Source organism: Eumetopias jubatus, unplaced genomic scaffold (assembly GCF_037043125.1).
Source record: "Eumetopias jubatus isolate StellerSeaLion01/CBP00866 unplaced genomic scaffold, mEumJub1_p1.0 scaffold_10, whole genome shotgun sequence".
NCBI lineage: Eukaryota > Metazoa > Chordata > Mammalia > Carnivora > Otariidae > Eumetopias > Eumetopias jubatus.
The window spans coordinates 106237333-106264401 of record NW_028274816.1 but is presented as its reverse complement, the minus strand read 5'-3'; the positions used below and the strand labels follow the sequence as shown (position 1 = coordinate 106264401).

Here is a 27069-nt window from a genome sequence, read left to right as displayed (position 1 = left end):
CTCAGCGCCTGGCCCAGAGCACGCGGCCGTGAGCACTGGCTGGGAGCCGGAGTTTGGGTGCCGGCGGGCGGCAGCCGCGCTAACACGCGAGGGTCCGAGGCGCCCACGTGGGTGGGGAGCGCGCCGCCGACAACGAGGGCGCGGCTCCGCGTCCGCGCTCGCCCGTCCTCCTGGCCGCAGGGCTTCGCCGAGCTTCTCCACACCCGGCCACCAGAGGAAGGCGGGGCTGCTCTGCCCCGCGGCAGGAAGTCGGCGCGTAGCTTCCGGCGCGCGGAGATGACGCGCGACTGGCGCTTCCGCGTTGGGACCCGGCGGCGGATCCCGGGACGCGGAGACCCGGGGTCCCGGCAGCGGGGCGGCCCCTGGGCCCAGGGCGGGGATGCATCGCCGCGGGGTGGGAGCCGGCGCCATCGCCAAGAAGAAGCTTGCCGAGGTGAGGGGAAGAAGGCCGACCCACAGTCATCCCCGACCCGAGAGAGACCGAAAGTCTCGGAGCAGAGCTCTGTACCCGCAAATCGCGCCCCATCAGAATCTGACACGGGCTCCTCGGGTCCCGGGGAACGGAGTTTCTTCAGCTTCCGGTGGATTGGGATGTAAGCATCCCCAGATCCACCAGCCCTTTCCCCCGCGTCCCCAAATATGACTGCAGACGAGCCGTCTGTTTTACTTCCTCATCCCTCTCCCTAAGAAAAACCATTTAAGAGAGACCCTCCTCTTTTCATACTTCGTCGGAGGCAGTACAAGTGGGAGCCCCCAGCGCCCACCCTCAACTCACGCTGGTCTCTTTGTCTGACAGGCCAAGTATAAGGAGCGAGGCACTGTCTTGGCTGAGGACCAGCTGGCCCAGGTGAGTCGGTTGGAGGGCTCCAGGCAGGAAGGGAGACACGACGAGGCTGGACAGGACACCTTTGATGTAAACTAGATTGTTTGGATTGAACTAAAAATAGGGTATTTGGCAAATCTCGATTTCTGGGCTGCTCAGATCTTTTATGGGGACTTGCTAATAACAGTGATAGCTAACATCTTTTGAGTCATTCCATGCTTATATCGTACCAGGCACGTGTCCATTTTCTTTACATGCGCTATCTTGTTCATCTTGACGATCCTACCAGGAGGGAACTCTATTCTTCCCAGTTTAGAAGTGAGGACATTCAGGTGGTTTATCCATAATTACGTGGGTAGTAGGTGGTAGTGCGGTTTGATTTACGTCTTTGGGGGCTTTCACTTGAAGTGCCTAAGAATAAGATGAAAATACTGCTTAACCTGTGTGGCTCATCACCACCACCGGTACATCCAGGTGTGTACCAGAAGTGTGTGTCAGTGATGGGATGCCGGGCCTGCGGTTTCCTTTTCTGTACGTGCCCTGAGTTTACGCAGTTACTGGGACTGGTAAAGAAGAGGAGGAAACAAGCAAGGAAATGGAGCCTTGTACTGAGGAAAGATAGTAGACACAGGCAGTGCTCTTCAAAAGCTCCCACTCAGGGGTGTCTGAGTCGTGGTTTCGGCTCAGGTCGTGATCTCACGGTGGTGGGATTGAGCCCGGTGTTGGGCTTCTCGATCAGCGGGAAGTGTGCTTGAGATTCTCTGTGCCCTTCCTGCTTGTGCTCTCTCTCTCTCTCCCTACTCCTCTCTAAAATAAATAAATATTGGGGCGCCTGGGTGGCTCAGTCGTTAAGCATCTGCCTTCGGGTCAGGTCATGATCCCAGGGTCCTGGGATCGAGCCCCGCATCGGGCTCCCTGCTCCGCGGGAAGCCTGCTTCTCCCTCTCCCACTCCCCCTGCTTGTGTTCCCTCTCTCGCTGTGTCTCTCTCTGTCAAAGAAATAAAATCTTAAAAAAATATATATTTATTTATTTAAAAAAAAATCTCCCATTCGTAGGGGAGGTGACATACAGGAATCATCTGGAAATGGTGATTATAATGTTTAAGTTTATAATATGTAGCAGAAGAGGAGATGTTGGGCCAGGAGTGGTTACTCTTGGTGGGTGGAACATAGGCTTTGTTAATTAGGGAAGGAGAAGGAATACTACAAGTAAGTCAGAAAATCCCCAAACCATTTGTATTTAGCTTTGGAATATAATCTGGTAGATCCACCCCTACCTTTGGGATTCTTTATTTGGAGCTAATTCCCAAGAAGGTCCATGACTGCAAGATTCAACAGTCACTGCATACCTAATTCATACCAGGCTTCCTTTTTCTCCTATGTAACCTTTCTGTCAGTGGCTGAAGATTTTTTTCTGAATGCTGCATTTTCTCATTTTTTTTAAGACCAAATGGATTCTGGGGTGCACCTTCAATCTAGTAACAGTTTCTCTGGGGGAAAAAAAAAGTATCACATTAGATATGCATGCTGATTGTTAGATGCATCCTGACTTTAGAACAGGAACATGTGAGGAAAAAAAAAATGTGTGCTTTATTTTTTATTATCTTTAAAAGATTTTATTTATGTTTTAAAGATTTATTTATTTTAGAGAGAGAGAGTGTGCAGGTGGGAAAGGGTAGAGAGAGAGGGAGAGAGAGTCTGAAGTGGACTCCAAGGTGAGTGCAGAGCCTGAGGTGGGGCTCAATCTCACAAGCCCGAGAGCATGACCTGAGCTGAAACCAAGAGGACGCTTAACCTACTGAGCCACTCAAGTGCCCCCAAAGATTTTTATTTATTTATTTATTTGTTTGTTTATTTTAAAGATTCTATTTATTTTTTGACAGAGAGAGACACAGTGAGAGAGGGACCACAAGCAGGGGGAGTGGGAGAGGGAGAAGCAGGCTTCCCGTGGAGCAGGGAGCCCGACGTGGGGCTCGATCCCAGGACCCTGGGACCGTGACCTGAGCCAAAGGCAGATGCTTAACGACTGAGCCACCCACGCGCCCCCAAAGATTTTATTTTTAAGTAATCTCTATACCCAACATGGGGCTCAAACTCAAAACCCTGAGATCAAGAGTTGCATGCTCTACCACTGACTGAACAAGCCAAGTGCCCCCAAAAATGTGTGTGGTTTTTTTTTTTAAAGATTTTATTTATTTATTTGAGAGAGAGAGCACAAGAGGGAAGAGGGTCAGAGGGAGAAGCAGACCCCCCGCTGAGCAGGGAGCCCGACGCAGGACTCGATCCCGGGACTCCAGGATCATGACCTGAGCCGAAGGCAGTCGCTTAACCAACTGAGCCACCCAGGCGCCCCCCAAAATGTGTGTTTTAGAATTGAGGAAACATTATGGCATCCCAGCCCAGCTGACAACAGAACCATGAAGAAAAGTTAGGGATAAAAAGAGAGGGAACAATAGGGTGCCCGGGTGGTTCAGTTGTTTGGGTGTCCGACTCTTGGTTTTGGCTCAGGTTGTGATCTCATCACGCCCCCAGTCGGGTTTGGTGCTCAGCGGAGGGTCTTCTTGAAGATCTCTCCCTCTGCCCCTCCCCCCACTCGTGCATGTGCGTTCTCTCTTTCTCTCTAATAGATAAATAAATCTTAAAAAACAACAACAAAAAAAAACAAAAAAACCTAAACTAAAGGGAACAAGAAAGAGCATCATGGTAGGCCTGGAGGAGATAGGTTATTTCAGCCCTTGCCCTGCCACTGGGCCAGGAACTTAATTTTTGGCATCGGATTATCACTTGGCCGGGCTGCCCCTAATCTCCCCCTGGTCCACCTTACAGATGTCGAAGCAGTTGGACATGTTCAAGAGCAACCTGGAGGAATTTGCCAGCAAGCACAAGCAGGAGATCCGGAAGAATCCCGAGTTCCGGGTGCAGTTCCAGGACATGTGTGCCACCATTGGGGTGGACCCTCTGGCCTGTAAGGAGCTGTCCGCAGGGCTGTGGTGTTCTCGTAGGGCTCCAGAGGGGCGGAAGCTCATCTGGCCGTCATCGCTGTGGCTAGGGCCCCTTCCAGAAGGCCCTTCTAGAAGGGCCTGCAGGGAGAACCAGTGGCTGTTGTTGCCAGGGAGTGCCCAGCAGGATGGCTGAGTGCGCCCGGGGATGGGGAAGCTGGAGACACAGGCCTTGGGCTAGTAGCCAGGGTGGGTACGGGCCTTCCCGTGAGGGACCTCCAGTGGAGTTTCTGAACGGATATTTCTCCCTTTGTTAAAAAGATAATTTAGTTTTAATGAAAGTAGCATGTAATCATGGAGTCAGTCAATAAAGGAGGAAAAAGAGAAAGTACAAATCTCCTGACCCTGTCCCATAGTGGCAGACATAAATATTAACAGTCTAAGATAGCTTTCTGGACACCTTCATCCTATTTATAAACTTTTTTTTTTTTTTAACATATCGGATTATGCTATAATTACTACTCTATAACCTGCATTTTTTTTACCCAGGCAGCTGTTGTCTTCAGTTGATTTTTGAATGCCCGGTCTGCATATTGTTTCTCTCAGCCTTGTCTAGATCCTGTATCCCATTATATTTCACTGTATAATTTGGGAAAGGAAGGCTCATTTTTATAGTGTCCTGAGCCGGAATTCGCCAAATAGAAATGCCTTTTAGATTGCCCACCTGTCCGAGCCTGGTTTTTAGGAGGAATTTCCAAGACTTCAACTGTCTTGAGGATCCTGAGTAGTAAATGGAGCCCCAGGACTTAGGCTAGGCAGGGAAGGCTTCCCACAGGATAGATGTTTTATTTAGCTTTGAAAGAAATGAAAGGATAGAAAATAACCTATAACCTGCTTTTGTTTTTCTTTCAGCTGGAAAAGGCTTTTGGTCTGAGATGCTAGGTGTGGGGGATTTCTATTATGAGCTGGGTGTCCAGATTATCGAAGTGTGCCTGGCCCTGAAGCACCGGAATGGAGGTGAGGCTGGCTAAGTCCTGCACACTGGGCTTTGGACTTCTCAGAGGGAGAAAACCTTGAAAGGTGATCTTTTCCGTCCTGCAGTCTGCGGGCCAATAAGATCTTGAGAACCTGTTAGGTCTTCAGAAACGTCTTAGCGGCTTCATGTGGTTGAAAAATGGAATTACCTGAATGATTGTCTCTATTCCCTAGAGATCTTCGCCCAGGAAGGTCTTAGCCCCTGGTTATTACAGAAAATAATAGGGAGGTAGGAAATAGGCCTTTTCCCCTGATATACAACACGTCCAGGTTATGATTTTATCATTAGTAACTATGTATCCTGGCGCTCCAAGGTGGGGTGGTGCCACGTTTCTAGGCTCCCCAAAACGTGACCTAAAAATGGTCATCCAGTGGTGTCATCTTAATAAAGCACTTCGAATGGTCTGTGTTGAAGTTAGAAAGAAAACTTAAAACCAGTTATAAATCATTGGTCGTAAATAGATATGGCCTTGATGTTAAGAGCACCTTTATAGTTTTTCAGAGATGATGCTGCCCGTTTTTTATATTTTTGTTTTGGGTTGGTTTGGCTTAGCCATGAAGGTAATCCTCCGTCTGCTTTCCTCCCCGCGCCCCCCAGGTCTGATAACTCTGGAGGAACTGCATCAACAGGTGTTAAGAGGAAGGGGCAAGTTCGCGCAGGACGTCAGCCAGTAGGTCTTGCCTTCCAACCCCTTGGAAGGAGTATAGAAAGGTCTTTAGACATCAGATGGAAATCTTTTCTCTTTACTGCTCGCATGTCTAGGCTACTTTCGGGATCATTTTCGTTTCTCTTTATGATCAGAAAACATGTTTTTTAGAAAACTGAAAATACAGAGATATAAAGAACCAGAAGCCACCCGTTATTTCTCAGCTGAGAGATTACAACTGTTGACATTTTGGTGTATTTTCTTCTAAGCATTTTTTTTTCACGTGTACGCATGTATTGTTACTATTTTTTTTTTTTTAAACATACTTGGGGCTTAATCTTCAGATTATTTGAGGTCAAGGAGATTAGCGCAGGCACTGAGAAAGGCTGGGGAACAGGGTAGGGGGCCAGAAGATGGGGTACAAATTGATCTGGTTCACCAGCCTCTTTGTGTGACTTCAATTTGAGAAAAGGTTAAAAACAAAGGCTGTCAGTATGTGGGCTGGGTATAGGGTCTACACACTGTCTTGTGGGTTTTCTTTTTCCCTAATTCGAGATAGTTGTTAACCGGAAACCAGATAATCCAGCAGGACTGGGCCTGCATTTCCAAATGGCAATAATCAGCTGGGTTGCCCTCTGTAACATGGATAAGCATTTTCTGTTTTGCCATAGTTCACACTGCTCCCTGTCTCTTGCATTTAAGCTCATTCGTTCACATTCCCCGACAGGCTCCCGTGAGCAGATTTTTGACCTCTGTCCGGGGTCAGAAAGGTTTGCTGAGCGGGGAGCCCCGTACCTGTACCTTCTGCCGTGAGCGTCCCAGCACCATCTGGTGCCCCTTGGCCCTACCTTTTTACTGATGTCACCGACTGGTGTGCAGCCTTTTGAGTCTTCTGTCAGGGTGTCCTGGCCCGGGGCAGAGCTGAGATGCTGCGTCGTGGCTGGGTCTGGTGTGCCAGAGGTCTGTAAGCAGCTCTCCCTCACCGCAGAGACGACCTGATCAGGGCCATCAAGAAACTGAAGGCGCTGGGCACGGGCTTCGGCATCATCCCTGTGGGCGGCACCTACCTCATTCAGTCTGTTCCGGCTGAGCTCAACATGGATCACACGGTGGTGCTGCAGCTGGCCGAGGTACTGGTCTGCCTTCTGGGGGCAGGGGGGACAGTCGGAGTGACTCCAGTCTTTCGCTGAGACTGTCCAGCGGATGCACGACTCAGACCTGTGCTTGTTTAGAAGCCGTTTATTGAGCAGCTACAGCACGAAGCAGCGCCCGGGCTGTGGGGGTGGAATGACGGGCGCTGTACAGCCCCTGCTCTCGGGGAGCTTACAGTCTAGAGGGGCAGACGGACATGCACACAGCGAACCGCATTTTCTTGGGTAGACAGATTCTTTGAGGTCTTCGGAATACTACTTTCTGTATGGGCTCTTCAATACAAAGGTTCCCTCCTGTTTGCCATTCCCATTACTCAGCGTGCCTCAAGCATATCCCCTCTTCCCCCAAGTCCATATCCTGGGTGTAGGGAAGACGTTCGGTTTTCTTAATTCGATAATGTAGAACAAAACTAAATAAGGAGGGGCTTTTCTCATTGGGGGCTGAGTAAGGTGAGGCAGGGAACTGCCACCGTTTCTTCCTGTCAGTTAATTATTCTGAATCTTGTCATATTCTGAAGTTCTCTGAGAAGGTCTAACTTAATATTTTAGTACCAGGGACCCCACTTTTTAAGACTGAACCCGCCCTCCCCCCCCCACTTCTGTCACCCTAAAGTCGCTTCTCTGTCTTTGCTGGGACTTCTAAACATTCTTTTTCTATGCTTTTACGCTTGAAGCGTAAAAGCATAGAAAAGTTCTTCCTCCTGTCTGGGGTCAGTCCGTTGTTGCCGGGCAGGTGCTGGGTTCTCAGGGAAAGTCCACTGTGAACTGACCACCCCACTTCCTCCTTCCCTCAGAAAAATGGCTACGTGACCGTCAGTGATATCAAAGCCAGCCTTAAATGGGAGACCGAGCGAGCGCGGCAAGTGCTGGTATGTGAATTTTGGAATGGCCCAGGAGAGATGGCCCCAAGATGGTTGGAGGTGGGTGGGTAGATAGCACTCCGGCAGAAACTTCAGCCTTGCTCTGCTGGCCTCTTGCCTTGAAGGCTGCTGTCACCACAGAGAAGCAAGCCCCGCATTCCCCTGAAGGTGCCACTGAGGTCCCAACTCAGAGGCAGGCTTCTAACTCTGCTGTAGGCAAGTCACCAAAACCCCTTCTCTCCCCCGACCTGTGGAGCCTGGTCAGACAGTTCCTACAGTTTGTATCGGAAGTAACACTGTTAACACAGAGTGAAGGGAACTGTTACCTGCTTAATTACATATCCATAATTATATGCTATTATACTGTATATGAGATAGTGAGCGTTTTATATATACAGATGTCATGGTACGAAGGAAAGGTTGATGTGAAGAAGGAGTAGCAGGAGAATGTAATCCTGGCTTTCAATACCTTCTTCCTTATCCGGGCAATTAAACTATACACTTAGGTGTATAGCAGGGTCACGTAAACGTCTCTTTAATGCTACTGGGCACAAGCAGCCCATCGTGAGCATGTTTCCAGCTGCAGGAATTGCGAGTCCCTTCTAGACTAATAGAGTCCTTCCGGTAATTTCTCCATAAAGGTTCACCCACAAGTTAACGGGAAACCTAATGACAACAGTAGTCTCCATTTTGCTTCAGGGAAATGGGACCGGGGCCTTGCTTCGGGCCATGGGGTGGACATCTCTGCAGCCCCACGTCCCTCCTGCGATGTCCCCCATGCCTTGTCTTTACCCTCTTTCCTAGCGGTATAGGTTAAGTGATTCGGTGGCATTTTTTACACCTCAGGCCAAGCTCAGGGCCAAGGAGAACCCGGAATTCCAGTTGGGTTGTGTAACTACGTGAAGGCACTCGTGTAGATTTAGTCTGAAAACCCCACTGAAGCCAAAATGGTTTGTCCGCCCCACAGGAACTCCGTCTTCATAAATGACTGCCTCCTTTTCCCTCCAGGAACACCTGCTGAAGGAAGGGCTGGCCTGGCTGGACCTGCAGGCCCCAGGGGAGGCCCACTACTGGCTGCCGGCTCTCTTCACTGACCTCTACTCCCAGGAGATTACAGCCGAGGAGGCCAGAGAAGCCCTCCCCTGACTCCACGAGTGCAGAAGGGGCCCCCACGGCAGGCAGGGACAGGGTGGAGCTGCTGGTGAATAAAACCTGAATCACTTTTTTCTTTTTTGAAAAGAAAGAAAAAGTTCCAAGTTTTTTCTCTCCTCAAGACTCTTCACCCATGATTTTATTTTAAAGTGCCTTCACATTGCATCTTTATTGGAGAAAACCTCATTTTATCCAGTAAGGATAACCTGAGTAACAGAGAACAGTGAGCGTGTACGAAATGACGAAATGACCTGCACAGGTCATCTACAAGTTCACGGTAGAGCTGGGTCTACAACGAAGGTGGTCTGTCTCCTGGCTAGACAGTCTAGTTTCTCTGTAGCCCTGGGATGTACATTATAGCCCGCTAATTCAAACCTTGTCCTTATAAAAATGTTTATCTCAAACGAGCAGACCCTGATGGACCAGTAATAGCCACTCGTTCAGTCTCCTCCAGCTTCCTCTAGAACTTCCAGGTTCTGACAGACTTGGCCGAGTGTGAAGGAAATAGAGGTCAAAATTAGGTGGTGGTTAGAGGAAAGAATCTATGGAACCTGGGGGAGTGGCCCAGCAGTAGACAGAGTCGTCGAGTTCCGCACCAGCTCCCCTCCCGTGCTGATCGCTAGGTGCCCCTGGCCTTAGCGGCGGGAAGGGCATCATTTACTGAACACCTACCCTGGACCATCTTCTCGACCCTTAATCCTCATGGCCACTTTCACTGGTTCAGGGAGTAGGTTCTTACTGTCTCGGGTGAGGAACTGAAGTAGTTCACCGGGGGCCACCAGCTTCGGAAGCAAAGCGAAGAGCCAGAGCCTAAGTCCACTGCCGCGTGGGCCTTCACTTTCCTACATCCCGGCTGGCCCAGCACAGGCTGGCCAGGTATCTCGGACTGTCTTCCTAGCCGCGGGGTCAGCCAAGAGGAAAAGAAAAGCCTCGGCGCCTGAAAGCCAGAGCCCTTCTTTAGCAAGTAGGGAAGGAAGGTGGCTGTATGAAGCTGTCTTCGTGGTCTGAGTGCTGAATTCCTAAGAGCTGGTTTAGAAGCAGAAATCTGAAAACCCAGTAGGGTTTGGATTATCCAGGACTTAAAGACGCCCTTTCCTTACCCAGAGATACAGTCTAGATCTGCCTGTCCTTGGAGGACATGCTCCCTTCCCAGTTTGTGAAGAAGGCGCTCTTTGGAAGCAACTAAGACCAAGATGGCATTCCTCTCCTTGACTGCCAGAGGTGGTCTCAAAAAAGGCCCTTCTACTTCTGGTTGGCGGGAGACTCGGCCCCAGCAGCCCTGCTTCCACCCGTGTCCTGTAACCGGAGTTTCCAGCCTCCAGACAATGCATCGAACACTTTCTCCCTGACAGTTTCAGACCTAGGTGAGAGGTGTGGTTGTTGAGAATCCCAGTCTCCCTTGACACAAACCCTCCCACACCCACAGGCGCTTCCTCCTTCTGCCAAAACAAACTTTATTGCACCAAAAAGAAAAAAAAAAAACTTCATTTATGTACAGTCAGATATAAAGACATCTCTTTTGACTCCTGTGCATATATTTCCTCAACTCAAGATTAGGGCATAAAAGTCAGGCAGGTATGCCAGACATGCTCTGCCCATGGCAGGGCCAAGGAGAGGATTGTCACTTGAAAGTGGGAACACTTAAATGGATGACAGACAACCACTGGACCAACAGACCAAGGGCATTCTCCTAAGCCCTGTGCTTGCTCTGGGAATGGAAGAGGGAAATTGGAAGCAGGGTCCCTTTTGAGTCTCCTTGTTAGGAGGCCCAGCCTTAGGTATCTGAGATAAACTTCCGTTCCCCAAGCCTACTTCCTGTCCAGTTTGTTTGCTTCCTGCCCTCCCAAGTCGGACATTCTCCTTTGTGCCCAACCCCTTCCGAACTCCCCCCGGGAAGTCCCACGACCCACAGGCAGAGGCCTCCATAGCAGCGGGCAGGGCAGGCCCAAGTCCTCCTCTCCCAGACACTGGCCCGATACTGACTGAGGCCCTGCGGCACATGGATCGCCAACACCCCACTGGGAGCCACAACAATAAGAATCTGGAAAGTATGGGGAGAACACACCAGAAAGGGGAAGGCTGGATTCCCTCAGTGCCCAGGACCACAGGGCTTTGCCTAAAGCACATTTTTTCTGAGCCAACCAGCTAAAGGATCACTGCAGCTAGATACAGAGAGAGAAGCAACACAGCCAGGCAAGCGCCCATCCGAGCCGGTGACAGAGCAGCTGGGAGGGCGGGGAGGGGGAGAGGCAAGAGAAGCAGAGGAGCCCAGAGTCCCAGCCCCGGCCCCTCTGCCACTGGCCAACCCTTGCTCCCCACAAGTTCCTGGGCATTGAAGTGAGGGGGAGGGGTGGGAGTGACTAGAGGCCGGGGTGAAAATACACAAGGACAGCCAAACAAAACACAACAGCACTAGCATCAGTCTCCCACTGCACCCCGCCCCCAGGAGAAATACCCTCATCGTGGCTGGCATTCAGGAACATCTGTAAGAGACTATTCTATGTAGTGGCTCTTATCCCCCCCACACAGCAGCTGGCTGCGGTGGGAACTTTTCAAATCAGTGATTGTGGGAACAAAATCGGCTTCTCATGGTGCCTGTGCGGCTTTACCAGGACCTTGGTTCAGTCCCAGTCACGTTTACCTTCTGTCTTAAATCTAGAAATGGGCGAGGGAATGGGGGGGCAGAGGAGAAAGGTGCTCAGGTGCTAGGTAAAGCTTACTGATCAGCAGCCCAGACTCCACCACTGTTCCTTCTCTTTGGTCTGTCTAGAACAGTGACTATAAATTAGGAAAAACAAAATTATGCTGGCCCATGGGAAGTAATGGGAGAAGAGGCAGGGAGGAAAAGGGCATTGGGAAGCCCTGCTTCAAGACTGAAGACAGACAGACAACCACCCAGACTGCTTAAGTGTCACAGACAGCCCCCCACCCAAAGCTCCCTTCCAGATATCCCCATCAGTCATTTGGGCACACTCCCTCTTGGAATTACAGTTTGTCTCCCACCTACCCCTAAGGGGCTGACCCTGTGGAGAGGTGTGTCGGTTGGTTGGTTTTTGCCAGAGGCCCCTTGCCCTAGGTGCTCCTGCATAGGTACCTTGGCCCCTGCTATGGGATGAACACAGCCCCAGATGCTCGAGAGCCAGGGAGGTCGGATCAGGAACAGCCTCCCCACTCCCACACCCTGGGATCCGAGCTTGCTTGGTTCTTGCCATCTTGCAGGATGACGTCACGTTTGGAGGGAGATACACAGTGCCTCTCCGTCCCTGGGGTGGGGGGGAAGGGACTTTGCTGGGACCCTTGAGTGGGGGGAGGGGAGAAGGGAGCAGGGTCTAAACCCTCAGGCTCCCGTGCAGGTCTGTCTCTGTCCCAGACGAACTGCTATCAGAGTCCATTTCGGCGTTCTCATTATGGAGCCTCTCCAGCACTTTCTGACGAATCAGTCCCAGGCGCATCAAGAGGGACTGGTAGTCAAAGTGGCCACGCTTCTCTCCAAAAGGGTCCTGTGGGGGAAAGGAGACAAGCGGGATGGAAGATTCGAGTCTGGGTGGCTCACCCTAAAGAGAGCAGCTTCGGGCCCATGTTGGACGCACGCTCCACTTCTGAGCCGCGGGAGTAGAGAGGAGAGCGCTGACAGATCCCTGCGGCAGACAGCACACCCTCCGCTCAGGACTAGTGTGGCGCGTCAACCACCCCGGCGGGTCTGGCTTGGGCCAACATTAAAATGTGTTTTTGTTCCCTGCGAGCAGGGCCACTATGCAGGTGAGGGTCACGGTAAAGGCGAGGCAGGCAAGAAGCAGAAATCCAAGACCAGAACTGTGCCTGTATCTTCAATTAACTTCATAAAAACCACATAAGGGAAGTATCACCCTTCTTCCCCTATATTCAAAAAGGAAAATTTGCTTTTCCAACCTGACAGGCGTGTAGGAACTCAGGAGTTCTGACTTCCCAATAAGCACCCGTACGCTCTTCCCAAGAGACCTGCCACCACCTTCCTGTCCGGTTTGTAGCTGTCACTCCGGGGCCACCAGCCTTGGTCCCAGTCCTTGTCACCCTACAGCAAACGTCTCCAAACGTTTTGTGCTAACTGTCCTCAAAATCTCAAGAATAACCAGGGCTGGAGTGGAGGGCATAAACACAAGGAACGTAACAATGCTATACAGAGGACATGGCAGCAAAGGGGCACACGGCCAGGGTTTGGACAAGTGAAGACCTCTTGAGTCACAAAAAGGTACACGACTTTGCCCTCTCATATTCTGCTTCTCCCACATAAACTCCTTTTTTTTTTTTTTTTTAAGATTTTATTTATTTTTCAACAGAGAGAGGGAACACGAGCAGGGGCAGTGGGAGAGGGAGAAGCAGGCCTCCCGCGGAGCAGGGAGCCCGATGCGGGGCTCGATCCCAGGACCCTGGGACCATGACCTGGGCCGAAGGCAGACGCTTAACGACTGAGCCACCCAGGCGCCCTCCCACATAAACTCCTGCCACGCTTCTGCCCACACATCAGCCTCACGATCAGGGACCAGTGAACACAAGTCAGTCACTGTGACTACAGCCCACGCTTTTCGCTTCCGAGGGTTATGTTCCCCACTGGCTGAACTCCACACTTACTCTGGAGCTGTCAATTTTTCAAATCTTCCTTTTCTCATCCTTGGCTCCATTTCCACCCACTTCCCTCCTCCCCAGACGCTGCTCTTCCCTTTCCTTCTCTCATCACGAGTCATTTTTCCTCCACAGAGTGAATATTGGAAACGCTTTTGAATACCAGCAATGAGAATTCCTGGGGAATGAACCATGGCAGGCATCACGGACTCTGCAAAAGGGGTCAGGAACAAGTTAATGCTGAGCCGGCCTTGCCCTTTGAGGTTTTGTTTTTATTTTTTTTAAAGCAATCTCCAGACCCAACATGGGGCTCAAACTTCCAACCCTGGGATCAATAGTCACATGCTCTTCCAACAGAGCCAGCCAGGCGCCCCTGCCCTTTGAGTTTTAATGTGGCAGATGGGTGGGAAGTCCTTGAAGGGAGGACAGGGAAACTACCATTTCTAAGCAGCAGCTGAGGAAAGAAGACATTTATGCCTACTGCTGCTACTGGGGCCTGGGTGGGGGAAGCGGCTCAGGAAGAGCTGGAGAGAACCTTCCTTAGTCTTTCATCCAAGCCAGCACGATTCTAAGCAAGACCACCAGTAAATGATCCAAAAGACACAACAACTGGTCCTTCAGGACAGGGGGAGTCTCACCCTCTTACCAACCAGGTCTTTTATATTTAAGCCCATTTACAATTTGGTTTAGTAAAAATCTTTTTTTTTTTTTTTTAAGTAGGCTCCATGCCCAACGTGGGGCTTGAACTCACGACCCTGAGATCAAGAGTCACACGCTCTACTGACTGAGCCAGCCAGGTACCCCAAGAATCTCCTCTTTAAAACAAGCCTAGGGTGCCTGGGTAGCTCAGCTGGTTGGGCGACTGCCTTCGGCTCAGGTCATGATCCTGGAGTCCCTGGATCGAGTCCCACATCGGGCTCCCTGCTCGGCAGGGAGTCTGCTTCTCCCTCTGACCCTCCCCCCCCATGGGCTTTCTCTCTTTCTCATTCTCTCTCAAATAAATAAAATCTTTAAAAATAAAAAAGAAATAAAACAAGCCTAAATCCTGCATTCCTACTGAGAGTGGAAGCACATTTCTCCAGTGGAGGCAGAGAGTAAACAACTGCTTACTGTCTTTGTGACAGGAATCTTTCAACATATACCACCACACACCCAGTGTTTCCCTAGCCTCGTTCTCTGAACACCTACCCCTCGGAGCTAGGGACCGAACTCAATAGAGGACTCACCCTTATCATCACTAAGATTCTGAGAGGGCTGAATGTTCTTGGTTGGAAAAGACTACTAAGAAGGGAAGGCATTCCAGGTTAGAAAGCAGGACGGTTCAGACTCTACTCATGAGCATCTAAGTTTATGGCAAGACTTGAGAAGCAACTCCACATGAGTTAGGCAAGTCGGTCTCCTCTCTGGGCTGCAGTGACTTAAATGAACCAAGTTCCTTTTGGCTCTGAATTCTCTGAGAGATGCAGATGCTCTCCCTTCGGGGGATTTTACGTGATCTGCTGTGAGGCCTCTGAGTCAGTGGCAGGGGCTGCATTACCTGCATAGTCTGGCCTTGAAGGTGCAGGCGATCTTTGCAAGCCACCTCATAGAAGTCGTAATACTCCAGGAAGGACTTCTCCATCACCCCTCTGGAAAACAAGCAGCGAAGCTTAAGTTAGGAATGTGGTGGGGAAGGGATCAACCCTTCACCATCTAACCTTTCTGCCCAATTAGAGTTCCCAAGCCCAGATTTGGTATCTCACAAAGACTTTTTTTTTTTTAATGATTTCAGATAGAGCGAGAGAGCACGAGGGGCAAAGGGAGAGCAAATCTCAAGCAGACTCTATGCTGAGTGCGGAGCCCGACTCGGGGCTCGACCTCACGACCTGAGCTGAAACCAAGAGTCGGACGCTCTACTGACTGGGTCACCCATGTGCCCCCCTCACAAAGATCTTTCAATGGAAAATGTAAAAAAGAACAGCTGACAGCCCAAGGCTGATTTCTCTTACACCTTAGGGATTATTAAAGGAGGGTGACTGTTAATACAGATCATTCGAATCCCAACTTCAACTCATGACTCAATCTCATTTGTTTTCCATAAGCCATCCCTAATCCCAGACCTTACTCAAAATTCTTCCAGAAGTTTGGTTCAATAACTCTGACTTTGTTCATCTAGTTTGAACACTTACAAATAAACTCGAACACTGAGAAGTGGATTCATTATGAAGGGCTCTACACCTCATTTGGCTATAGAACAAATAAGGATCTTCAATAGGTCCAGGCTCTTACCAAACTAGGGCTCCCTAAGGGTATGGACTATGTCTTTCCCACTAGGCTTGGCACTCTCCTAGAACAGCAGCTCTCTGAACTTCGAGAGACCCTCAGCCACCACTCTTGGAAAGCACGAACCACAGCTTTCATTTTTCTGTAACTCCCCTGGCGCCCAACAGTGGATTTTGCCCCAAAGGTTCTCAAAGGTATGAACCAGCTAAGTCTCCAACAGCAACACCAAGTGCCAAGTGGGTGCTCTTGGCACACACATACCGTAAGGGCTCAGGGCAGGGACACTTTCCTTCCATCATGTCACAGACCGCCACTCTGATGGTCTCATGCCGGATACATTCATTGTAATTTTTGCTGTCTCCTGGATGTCTCTCCTGTAATATAACAGACACCAGAGTGTCCAAGTACAAAATTTAGGCAAAGAGAAAAGTCAACAGGAGGAGACCTCAGGATTAATATGGGGCACATGACCCAAGTAAACAAACCGGGAAGATACCTATCCAACTACCGCAGATCCATGAAGTGCAACTGAGTTTTTCTTTTTGAGATCATTCACCTCCTCCCACGCAAGCCAATACCCATCCTCTGTTACAAGTCAGGTCACCCATATTGTAAGCAGCAAACTAGAAATTTTTTTCCTAAGGCTGAACTGAGAGGCCTCTGAGGTAAAGATTGGATGGCAAAGAGCCAAATGTTAAGAATGGTGGTGGGACAAAACGGTACACATCACATTAGGAGTCTCACTTAAAAACCCTATAAATATCTGGATGCTTCCCAGCTAACTCCTTTTTATGTCTGCAGGGTTCCACCATCACTGAAAGAAATTACTATGAATCTATCAGAAGTAGAACTTGAAGTTTCCAAAAGAAAACTCCCATGCTGATTGAGAAAGCCAATATGAAAGTGGGGTACAGACGGAAGGGAGTACAGACTTCCATCCTTTAAGCCCTCCTTTACTCTTCAATGCTCCTCCTACCACCAACCCGGCAACCAGAACCTTGGCCTCTGATTAAAACACATCATGAACAGAAAAGACATACATAGCCTCAGTCTACTACCATGGTCTCCAAAATGCACCACCGTGAGATCACAGGGGTGCTGTGGGATACGTTAAACGTTTTGAAGAAAACCACAGTATTCACCACCTGTCAAACATCACGCAAACTAACAAGCTTGAGCTCAGTGGGTCAGTTCTGACGTTAAACTGCATTATAGTCCGTTCCATGACACATTATCTTTGTGAAGCCGGACTGTCAATCACTACTTTGATAAATAGCAAGCAGCATATGAAAACAGTGGGGCAGAGAAATGAGGGTGGTGGATCCAATCGGATTCCAAGATCTTCAAAGTTGTGTGGTGCCCGACAAGTGTACTCTTTCTGTCATTAAGCCATTTTAGTTATTTAAGGAAGAAGTGAGTTGTCTGGACCTAACTGCTTAAGAAACGAACAGCTGGGCACTTCCTTCTGCCTGGGGAGCTGTGAAAAAGCCACCGACATACCAGGGACTTTGAACCGATAATGTTTGGGAGTATTAAGAATAAAAATCACATCTCTTGAATTGCCAAACAAAGAAAAGACCTTAAAATCAGCTCCTTGGTTAGCCAATGAGGCCCTTTTCCATTTCTACCTAATCCTAAAATCAAATATACTGTTTGTTTGGAAAGGTGGTTTTGGGAATAACTTCTGTTCACTCTCAAAGGGTATTTCCCATTGTTCCCGTCTATAAATGAACCATCAACGTTAGCATTATCTCAAAAAGTTTAAAAATGAGTTAAACTGTTTTAATCACCTAGACAGAATTGTTACCTTTGGGGATTATCAGTGGAACTCTTTCCCTGTACTTCTGAGTAATCCTGGAAGGCATTTTGGAACAATGGAAAAACTCTCCGCTCCAGGGCAAATATTGGATTCCACCATTATCTATGTATCTTTGTGAAAGTTAATTAACCTCTCCATGTCACCATTACCTCATCTGAAAATGGGGATAATATTTACCCCAAGTTGGTAATCTCTGCACCCAACATGGGGCTCGAACTCACGACCCCAAGATCAAGAGCTGCCTGCTCTTCAGACTGAGCCAGCCAGGCGCCCCTACCCAAGTTAGTGTAAAGGTTAAATGAGATATTATATATATGAAAATTTGGCAGTGGCTGGCATACAGCATAACCCCTGGAAAATGCAACTTTCCTCTCCCTTCTCTTTGGCAGCGTTGACTAAAATATTCTTGCCCTACTAGCTAATGACCAGCTCCTCTGGCTGTTCGAGTTAACAGTACTTTGTGACTCTGGAAGAAGCCCCGGCTGGGCAGCAGTCACTTTAGGAAGTACCTTAGGGGATTACTGGGAGAATGGACACATACAGAAGAACCCACTGGTTGCGACAGCCCCCAAAATCAGGCTTAGAATTAATTTCCAGGTGACTCCACTGATTCCCACCTTGTAGATTAACCCAAGTCAAATGGAAACAACCTGACAGTGTTATTGTAACTTACGAGGAAAAAGTCATTTTTAAGGAACACACATACCAGCTCCTTTTTTCTCCTATGGTGACATTAAACAACCAACCAAACAGGACCCTTAAGCAGACCTATCAGAGCTTTTCAAACTCAGTATTCCACTCCCCAGCTGGCCCCCCGGCCTTACCTGCTCAAAGCCAGGCTCATTGTGATAGGGGTTCTCAGTCATTAGGGACTGGATGGAGATGAGCACGGAAGAGATGCTCTGGGCTGGGCTCCAGGCGGGGCCAGTCCACGTACTGCAAAACACAGCAGAGAAGGGCAGAGGGTGAGGCCCAGAGCGATGGTGAAGGCCGCCACAGTGCACCAGCACCCTGGGGCCTAGCAGCACCCCCGTCAATGAGTCAACTTTCTCTTTCACTATTAATGCTCTGGAATTTCCCAGCCTGTCTCACCCTCATTCACCAGAAATCAGTCAACTGCCTAATCCTCTCATCAAGTGGGACAAAAGAAAGGAGGGTAAAGCAAGCAAGATAACTTTGAAGGGATTTTCATTGGCCTAGGAAAGAAACAGTAGCTAGGGAAGGTTCCATTCATCAAAATGGAAGAAATAAGGTAAGAAAACCACACCAAAGGCAGTCTAAGTGTTAACCTCAGCGGATCCCGGAGCTTGCTTATTTACAGGTGGTGAAGGAGTTAGTGGGGGGACAGAAGCTGAGCACAGAGGTGCAAGGGAGCCTGAAGCCATCTGGTTAGAGGCCATGTGGCGGGGCTGACGTTCAGGGATCCTGCTCTGTATCCCGCCCCCAAAGAGTGTCAGATTCTCTGAAGACTACAGAACTCTGCCAAAGGACAGGAAGGGAGTATATGGAAATAATATATAGAAACCATCCTGAATAAAAGAGAAGCACCAGAATTGCTCCTCTCTTCCATATAGCCGACCGAGTCCTGGGAGGAGGAGTGCAGCTTGGACATTAAAGACATTTTAGCTCAATTAATTGAAGAGATGGCACCTGATCTGGAAGCTGAACACAACCTAGGCCAAGACTGACTTGCTCAAGTTCACTGGCCAATTCCCTTTCCCTGCTACACTCGAGGAGAGTTCAGTTAAGCAAGCTCATCATCATCATCACCATCATCACCAAGGCTTGCTCTTCCGAGCCTCTCCGCCTGCTCCCCTCAGCTCTGCTCCTCCAGGAACGCCAGACTCTGCGCTAAGACTTCACATATTCGGGGAGGCAAGCCAGCAAGACAAGGTACATTTTTACTACATTTCTTTTGTCAGTAAGGCAGCCCCAATCTTTTTTTCTAGGTAGGGAGGAAAGGACTGAGGCTGACAGAGCAAACAGTCAACTAAGAACACACGGGAATCTTCTACCCTGTGATTCCTCATGGTCAAAATTCAACTTGAGGGTAGCTTCTCCTTTTCCACCCAACACGCTTCTGCCACTTTTACCCCACCATCTTACTTCCCCTGGTTCTACTGTGAGCTGATGTTTGTTCGAAATAGTTTTATCCTGGCCTAATGGGAACCTAGAACAAAAACACCATCGCGCAGGGGTGTCCTACTACAGAAACAAGTCAGTATCCTCACCGCTGTGGGCTACATATACTGCTGTCCTACCAGCAGAGACAAATACCCTAACAACATAAAGGACCTCTTTAAGAACAACCTCCTTCGAAGGACTTCCTCACTGCCACCATCGCAGAACATATTCCTGGATCAGAGAGATTAAGAAAATAAATAAATAAAATAAATCATGCCTCCAGTTGGGTCTGCTGCCTTTCCCCCCCCACATACTCGGAAACATGCTGGACAAGAAAGAAAACAGCACCACCAGTTTGGGCGACTTTCCCAACTTCAACCTGCACTTGTTCTCTGCTCCGGGGCAATTCAGACCACACGAACAAGACCGATCCAGAAAACGTAAGAAGACATTTCCATTCTGAATTTTTAACCCCCAAAGGAAATTAAAAGGGAACGAATGAGAACCACATGAAGCAAAATCTTCAGTAGCACCCAGATACAAAATGTACTTGAAACCCATGTTTCTTATCTGATGTGATTTCCAACCTTAGACATTTTTCATTCAGTTGTTAAAATATCATAATCATCTTCATCACCACCACCGCCTCCAAAGCCACTCATTGAGAGACACAGAAACAAGACACCCACAATCTTAAATGGCACAGATCTGCAGCCTTTCTCAACCTGTTCGGGAGAGAATTAAGCCCTGATGCCCTGAGGAAGGGGTTCTCAAGCTGGAGTGTGCGCCAGCAGCACCTGGAGGGTTTGTAAGACACAGATTGCTGGGGCCTACCCCTAGAGTTTCTGATACAGGAAGTCTAGGGTGGAACCCCAGAATCTGCAGGGCTACAAGCTCCTGGCTGCTGCTGCTGCTCAGGGAGAAAGAATCACTTCACTAAGGCACCCATTGTAGGTCATAAATGAACTTCTCTCTTCTGCACCTAGAATGGTACCAGTCGCGTACCACCCTGGGGAGAACTGAGGAAACAGTCACCCCGACCGTTTTCTGTGCTTCTGATGATGAACGCTGGTTGACAAAGGCTGGCCTGGAGCAGAGGTATTTGCTAACAACCAACGTGGCCCCTTAGAAGAGTCTCCTCTTACCCTAGAATACTCAAGCAGACTTTCCCATTGCGGTAGAAGTTGGGGTTAAACCTCACTGTGTTATTGCCCGTTGTCATCAGTTTGACCCGAGGTGGGTGGATGGGATAGTCGGGCGGACACCGAAACACGAACAGGAAGAAACCCCCTTCATAAGGAGTGTCAAATGGGCCTGTGATCAATGCATGAATCTGCAAAATAAAACCCCATCTCAAAATTGTGAGGTGATGTCCCATCCCAACCCCTCCTGGCTTCCACGGGTTACCCACACCAGAAGCAGGACTTTCAGCCGGCATTCATAGTCCAGATCTTCACCATGCAGGATAAAAAGCCTGCACGCACTCATACTGATACATATGCTTGGAATTTTAAGAAATCCCATTACGGTGGAGTGGCATCTTACTCGGGGGTTACATTCTAAAGTTAGAGCCCAAGGTGAAAATTGAATCTAATCAAAAATCACCCTTGAGTGTCCCTTAAAACTCCCCGACAGCATGGTTTTTTCTTTAGATTTCCCTCATCCATGGTTTTTTCTTTAGATTTCCCTCATCCATGTTTTATATATATACACACACACACACACACACACACACACATATAACAAATCTACATGGAACACCACTGCGCAAATTAAAATATGCACCTGTAAAATATTATCCTAGCATGTTTAATTTGAAGAAACGAATACATATTTTTACTGAGCACGTCTGTTTGGATGTACCTAGGTCACACACGCCTATGATGTGTATGTGGCACAAAGGGGAACTAAGATGAACGGAAAAGAGCAAAGGGATTGGAGGCCACCCCAGCAGTGCCAGGAAAAGTGCAGAGCTGAGGGGCCTGATGGAGGCCCTGGGTGTCTGCTGCCTCCGCAGAGGATCAAACCTACTGCTGTATCAAAGATATAAAGAAAAACGGGAAAACTCAGGGTCCATTTGAGGCCCTTAAACCATCCTCAGAAATTTCCCCAACACTGTTGGTTAACTTAAAAAAAAAAAAAAAAAAAAAACGGCAGCATTGAAAACAGAACGCTAAACTCTTTTCCTCCAGCCACGATTAATTACTGAGCAAGCTTTCCCTTCCTGAAAGGAGGAAAACCTGAACTGTTATATTTCTTCTCCTACAAAGGCTGGGAGGCACTCCAGTCTGCTCAGAATTTAAACAGCAAGACGAAAAAGGACCTGCAATCCAATGCCTCAGTCCCTACTTTGCCCTGGTGGCACCCCGGACTATCTTTTAGCCCTCAGTCTTCTGGAACAGCAAGCTCAAATGGCATCACAGGACATCAATTCTGGGACCCTCGGAACTAGCATATTAACACTGATGCTTGATTGAGGACAAAATGTCCCAGGAAAAACATTTCCAACCACATAAAAAGAAAAAAAATCAATTTACAGGGAAACTTATTTGAAGCAAAATAGATATACCAACAATACAATGTCTGAACTTTTACTGTAAGAAACTTTAAACTATGGAGAGTTTTCATTTAAACAATATTAGATTTAGGAAATCTGATTTCTTCCCAACATCAGTTTAAGTGAAAATTCACTTCCATGGGTAGAGCACTCAATGACAGAGAAGCCTAGGTATCTAAGCCAGGGGAATTTCAACTTCTCTGTGTTTGTGTGTGGAGGACAAGACAGGAATGGTTTTGGGGGTGGAAAGGATATTCAAAAGCAACCAGTAAAGACAGGAGCCTGAACAAGGCCCTTTGAGTATAAACTCTGTTCATTCAGGTCTGCCCCATCCCCAATCTTCGCTGCATTTGATTTACAGCACCATACTTAAGAGTCCAGAGTGACAGGATGAGGGAAGAATTGGGTAGTAAAGTGAATAGGATGACTATCATTTATCGGCCTAACTGGAACAGTTTTAAGAGTGAAAGAGTGGCCTGGTACTAGTTAAGCTGGGACAAGACGCATAAACGGGGATTTTCCAAGTCAACCAGACCTACTGGCACCAGAATAAAAGACACCTGTTCAACGCTCTGCTCCACCTCACCGTGTGACCTTGGGCAAGCCACTTATTCTCTTGGGATCTTGATTTATCCATTTATATTATCAGAGATGTGAGCTGGATAATCTTTTAGGATCTTCCAACTTTCTGGGCCCAATCTCCCAATAGCCCCCACCCCACTCCAAGTTACATACCTTAGTCATGTCAACAGTATCAGGTACAACGAACATTCCTGGAGGAGGCTCCTTATAAATGGACATGATATCCCTGTATAACACCAAGAGGAGGTGGGGAAGGGAGTGAGGGAGAGGAGAAAAAAGGGAAATCCCTTGAGCAGGACAGTTGTTATCACCTCAGTGAGGCCAGGGTTTGAGAAAGTGGTGCTTGGTACCACAAATGTCTTCACTATCTTGTTGGCTGAGAAATCTCAGCTGAGTACTTGTCAGGCAAGCAGAGAGCAAATTATTATCAAAAGGGCATTGTTTCCTCAGGGGGAGGGGGAAAAAATCAGAGATCCCAATGGCATCAGATGTCACCCTGGAAAAGCCACATCCCATTTACTCTCTCTTCCTCCCACAGGGCAATTCATTCACTCCCCACCTCCGAGACTCCCAGGTACTACGACTGAATGCTAAATGAAGACTGTTCAGTAACTGGGAAGACATAATCGCCTCCACTAAAAAAGCGAATCCCATAAACAGTGGACCGTTGTTGGCAAGGGGATTCTATGAAGCAAGTGAGCTAGCAAGGAGCAATCAGGGTCTTCCTGCCCATGGCACCAACAGGATAGAGATCTCTTCAGATTGGAGAGGGTACCCTCTGACATTGCTGAAGAGTCTCACATTTGAAAGATGACATGCAGCGGCTACTACAAATGAAAGGATTTGTAGGTTGTATCGCACAATCTAGAATGCATCCATTGTGAACGAGGGTCTAAAGAACATTCTAGGTAGAAAAAGACCTGGTAGGGTACACAGAGATGTAAAGTGCAAACAAGTGATTGGCAGAACTCAAAGGTAAAAGCCAGGATTGACAGACTGAAGGGGATGGAGGACAGGAGTAGAGGGGAGCGCTGAGGTACTGAAGTTAGAGGTGGCGACCCTGATGGACCCTAATGGAGCTGGTGTCTGTGTCAGGCACTGGGCCGCGTAATTTACATACAATGAGCTGTTTAATTCAATGAGCGGTTTAATTGCTACTACAATCTTGAAAGGTAGGTAGAGACATGTGAAGGGACTTGGAGTCTGGGTGGGGGGGAGGGTGAGATTACCTAGATGAGGGTGGCTGCAGCAGAGGGACATAGGGAGAGGCAGAGACTGGTCATCAGGAAACCGTTTTCAGGATTAATAGCAGCTAAAAAGCATTACTCTTCCTATGCAATAGGTACTGCGCTAAGCATTTTTGCAGAAACATTATCTATTAAATGATAGGATCTAAGATCAGTCGCCCAAGAAATAAGCACAGAAAGGACTTGGGCCTTTGTTCCTATATTTGAATTAGGTATATTTACTTCAGAAAACTAAACCAAATGACCGAGAGAAAAGAATACAAAAGTGTTGAGTGGGATAATACAAACCAGAGTGAGACTGGGGGGAGAAAGCCTGCATTCCTGGAACAGGTGTGAGAGTGGAGAGCTTTAGGGTTCTGAAGAAGTGGTTCAAGGGGAGATTGCGGGTATGTGAGGGAAGCGATCTAGACTTGGGGAGAAGGCTTGAGGATATGGGGAATAAAAAGAAAGGTTGGCCTCGACTCTGAAGCGACGAAAAGCAAGCTCTATGTGTGTTACAAACGGGGCCCTGGAGGAGACGACGCGGGGGGGGGGCGATGGGTGGGGCCTCCGGGCAGCATCTCGCAAGGCTGGGGTGGGGAAGGGGGGAAGAGAGGCGGCGCGGAAGGCGGGAGGGGGTGTTGCTGAAGCGCGAAAGGGTCGGGTTTCGGGCGGGAGGTATGGGGGAGGGTGTCGGGCACCGAGACGGAGGGCTCAAGGGAGGTAGCCGAGGGGCGGGGTCGGACCTGGGCACGCGAGGAGGGCTTTGGTGCGTGTGGAGCTGCGGGCGGGGGGGGGGTGGGGAACAGGGGACTCGGATCGCGACGCTTCGGGCTGGCAAGACGTGGGCCTTGGAGCTGGGCCTCCGCGAGGGAAGCGCGGAGGCAGCGGGCGGGAGGGGGTGTAGTGGGAAAGGGGGGGCGGGGAAGGTCGAGCCCTGGAGCTCGGGGCTGGGGGAGGAAAAACCCCGGCTCACCGCTTGATCCGAAGTAGACACTGCGGCGCGGTTCGTTCGCCGTCCCAGTCGGAGCTGAGTGTGGGGTCCCAGTGGCTAAGCAGCGCGGCCCCGTGGGCAGCGGCCGAGGGCGGGAGCCCGGGCAGCGGAGCCAGGCCGCTCCCCGGCCCCCCGGCCCCGCCCGCCGCCGCCGCCGCCGCCCACACATCCGGCAGGAAAGGCGGCCCGAACCCGCTGCCGCTAACGCCAACAACACCGGTGACACCGCTCGCCCCGGGGCCCGCCGCCCCGGCGCCCGCCGTCGCCGTCGCCGCCTCCTCAGTTGGACTCTCCGCCATCGCTGCTTCGCTTCCGGGACTGCTCGGCAGCACGTCCGCCGACCAGAGCGGCCGCTGCTCCCTCCTGCTCCCGCACCACCGAGAGCCGGGCCAGAGTGTCCCCACCCTCGGCTTCCACAGCCCGGGCGGCGCTGGCTCCGCCCACCCCCGCCCGACCAGCGAGAGGCGTTCTTGCAAGAGCGTCCACCCACGGTCCTCCAGGGCGAGAGGGGGCGGGAACTAGCCGGCGGAGCCAGGGCCCTGGGCCCGCGTTGGCCCCCGCTTTGCCCGAGGAGGCTCTGAAGCGTGCCGGGTAGCCGAGGTGCGGCTGAGAGCCCAGAGCCGTGCAATATTTTATTTTCAAGTGTGGCAAGGAGAGGAAGGAAGGATTATATCCCCACCCTTAACGAGAGAGACCCTCTTCAGTCATGTCCAAGGGATAGGATTGGGGATCGAGCTTCCCACTTGGGGGAGGTTCCGATAGATGAGTCGACTTGCTCAGGACTCTTTCCTGTCTGAAAACCTCTGTAATTTATTTTTGTTCCCCGCACCGTCACCCACGGAGGGCAGGCTGCCATTGCCCCCTGCCTGCAACAGGACCAAGAGGAAGGAATCAGAACCCGCGAGTGAAAAACGACCTCATTTTAGAGTTTATTCAATACACATTTATGAAGGGGCTACTAAATGCCAGGCACTGTTGCTAGGCGTTGCCATAGGGATAATGAAACAGACCTAGGGAAGCTTAGTAAAAGGAAGAAAATCAGGCCTCCTGACTCCAACCTCAGTTTTTTCTTCCCACAAGTCCTTGAATATACAGGAATCAAGGGGCTGTGAGTTTTAAATCCTGGGAGGATTCCTCAGGGCTTTCCTGGGATTTGTAAGGTGATATAGCATACTATGGACTAAGAAAAACAGAAGCCTCCTCTAAAAAAGGCTTTCTCTTTTCTTTCTAGCAAGAACACAGGCTCATAATCTTGTCCGGAAACTCTTGACCAGATGCATTTCAGAATTGAGAGTAACACTCCCAATAAGGTCTGGGGCAGCTCCCAGTAACCCAACATTGATATTTCGACAGCAAAGTGTATGAATATTCATGTTAATTTGGGTACATTTATGAATATTCAAACAACATCAAACAAATAACCTCACTCTGTGTTATATTTTGCTGCCCAAACTGGTTTTTAGAAGAAAAGTCCAGTTTACACTGCTTCCTGAATTTTTCAATAAGGGACCGTGGACTTGAATGGGTAATAGCCAACACTTATTGAGGCTAAAAATTTGTTTCTTTAGCTGTCATTTATTGAGTGCTTAATATGTGCCACTCTGTATACTTTGTCTTATTTATTCCTTTCAATGACACTATGAAGTAAGTACTATTATTAGTCCATTCTGACAGATGGAAAAACAGAAGCTTACAGAGGTTATGTCACTTAACCCGGGTCACACTGAGAGCAAGCAACAGATTTGGGGCTGTAAGCCAAATCTGTCTTGACTCCAGAGAAAAAGTTCTGACCACTGTGTGATACTGTCGCAGCCTGGAGCTCGCCCATACTTACTGAATTTTACTTCATGTAGTCCTTCGATACCTGTTGCTCCCAACCCCTATCCCACAACACACAGACACACAGACACACACACACACTGTTGGGGCTCTTGAGCATGTACTGTCTGTGAATCCAGCAGAGGGCCTGGTACAGTTGAGGTGCTTAACATGAAGTAAAATGAATCAACACAATGTTTTATATAGATTTCATGTTTTGTTGGTATAGCGTTCTACTACTCTATAATAAGGACACCAGAATATCTATGAAAGGATACACAAAAAACTGGTAATAGTGGTTGCCTCTGGATGGTTTGATCGCTGACAAGGTGGGCCAAAGGGTGTGTATGTATGTGTACCTTTTTAATATTGTACTGTGCATCTATTGCCTATTCAGACTAGGTTTTATTCATTTTTAAAGGATTCTGGAATTTTGTTTGGGTATTATTTATTTAGTAAGGTGGTCAAAAGTCAATTCACT

General features: G+C 49.1%; 2 protein-coding genes across 2 annotated transcripts; one reads left to right on the top strand and one right to left on the bottom strand.

Annotated features, from left to right (window-relative positions):
• The first annotated feature begins 288 nt into the window (after positions 1-288).
• On the top strand, positions 289-10418 carry SNF8 (SNF8 subunit of ESCRT-II). The gene is made up of 8 exons (XM_028093662.2): positions 289-433; positions 797-847; positions 3650-3788; positions 4675-4779; positions 5396-5468; positions 6433-6574; positions 7390-7464; positions 8464-10418. Exons 1-8 carry the CDS (start codon positions 380-382, stop codon positions 8599-8601), a joined length of 777 nt encoding a protein of 258 aa, XP_027949463.1. The 5' UTR covers positions 289-379; the 3' UTR covers positions 8602-10418.
• UBE2Z (ubiquitin conjugating enzyme E2 Z) lies at positions 8745-25199 on the bottom strand. Its single transcript, XM_028093661.2, has 7 exons — positions 24753-25199; positions 22704-22776; positions 20557-20744; positions 18112-18223; positions 15730-15842; positions 14744-14834; positions 8745-12107 (listed from the first exon to the last, which is right to left on the bottom strand). Exons 1-7 carry the CDS (start codon positions 25067-25069, stop codon positions 11937-11939), a joined length of 1065 nt encoding a protein of 354 aa, XP_027949462.1. The 5' UTR covers positions 25070-25199; the 3' UTR covers positions 8745-11936.
• Between the last annotated feature and the right edge of the window lie 1870 nt (positions 25200-27069).

What these genes read in the sequence shown, in the direction of transcription:
- SNF8 (XM_028093662.2), top strand. Translation starts at nt 380, where the DNA reads ATGCATCGCCGCGGGGTGGGAGCCGGCGCCATCGCCAAGAAGAAGCTT. An exon ending in CTGAGGACCAGCTGGCCCAG is followed by an intron (nt 848 to 3,649) that starts GTGAGTCGGTTG and finishes TCCACCTTACAG; the next exon opens with ATGTCGAAGCAGTTGGACAT. An exon ending in AGCGAGCGCGGCAAGTGCTG is followed by an intron (nt 7,465 to 8,463) that starts GTATGTGAATTT and finishes TTTTCCCTCCAG; the next exon opens with GAACACCTGCTGAAGGAAGG.
- UBE2Z (XM_028093661.2), bottom strand. Translation starts at nt 25,069, where the DNA reads ATGGCGGAGAGTCCAACTGAGGAGGCGGCGACGGCGACGGCGGGCGCC. An exon ending in GTCTGCTTGAGTATTCTAGG is followed by an intron (nt 18,224 to 20,556) that starts GTAAGAGGAGAC and finishes TGTGTTTTGCAG; the next exon opens with TACGTGGACTGGCCCCGCCT. An exon ending in CCCTGCCCTGAGCCCTTACG is followed by an intron (nt 14,835 to 15,729) that starts GTATGTGTGTGC and finishes CTTGTTTTCCAG; the next exon opens with AGGGGTGATGGAGAAGTCCT.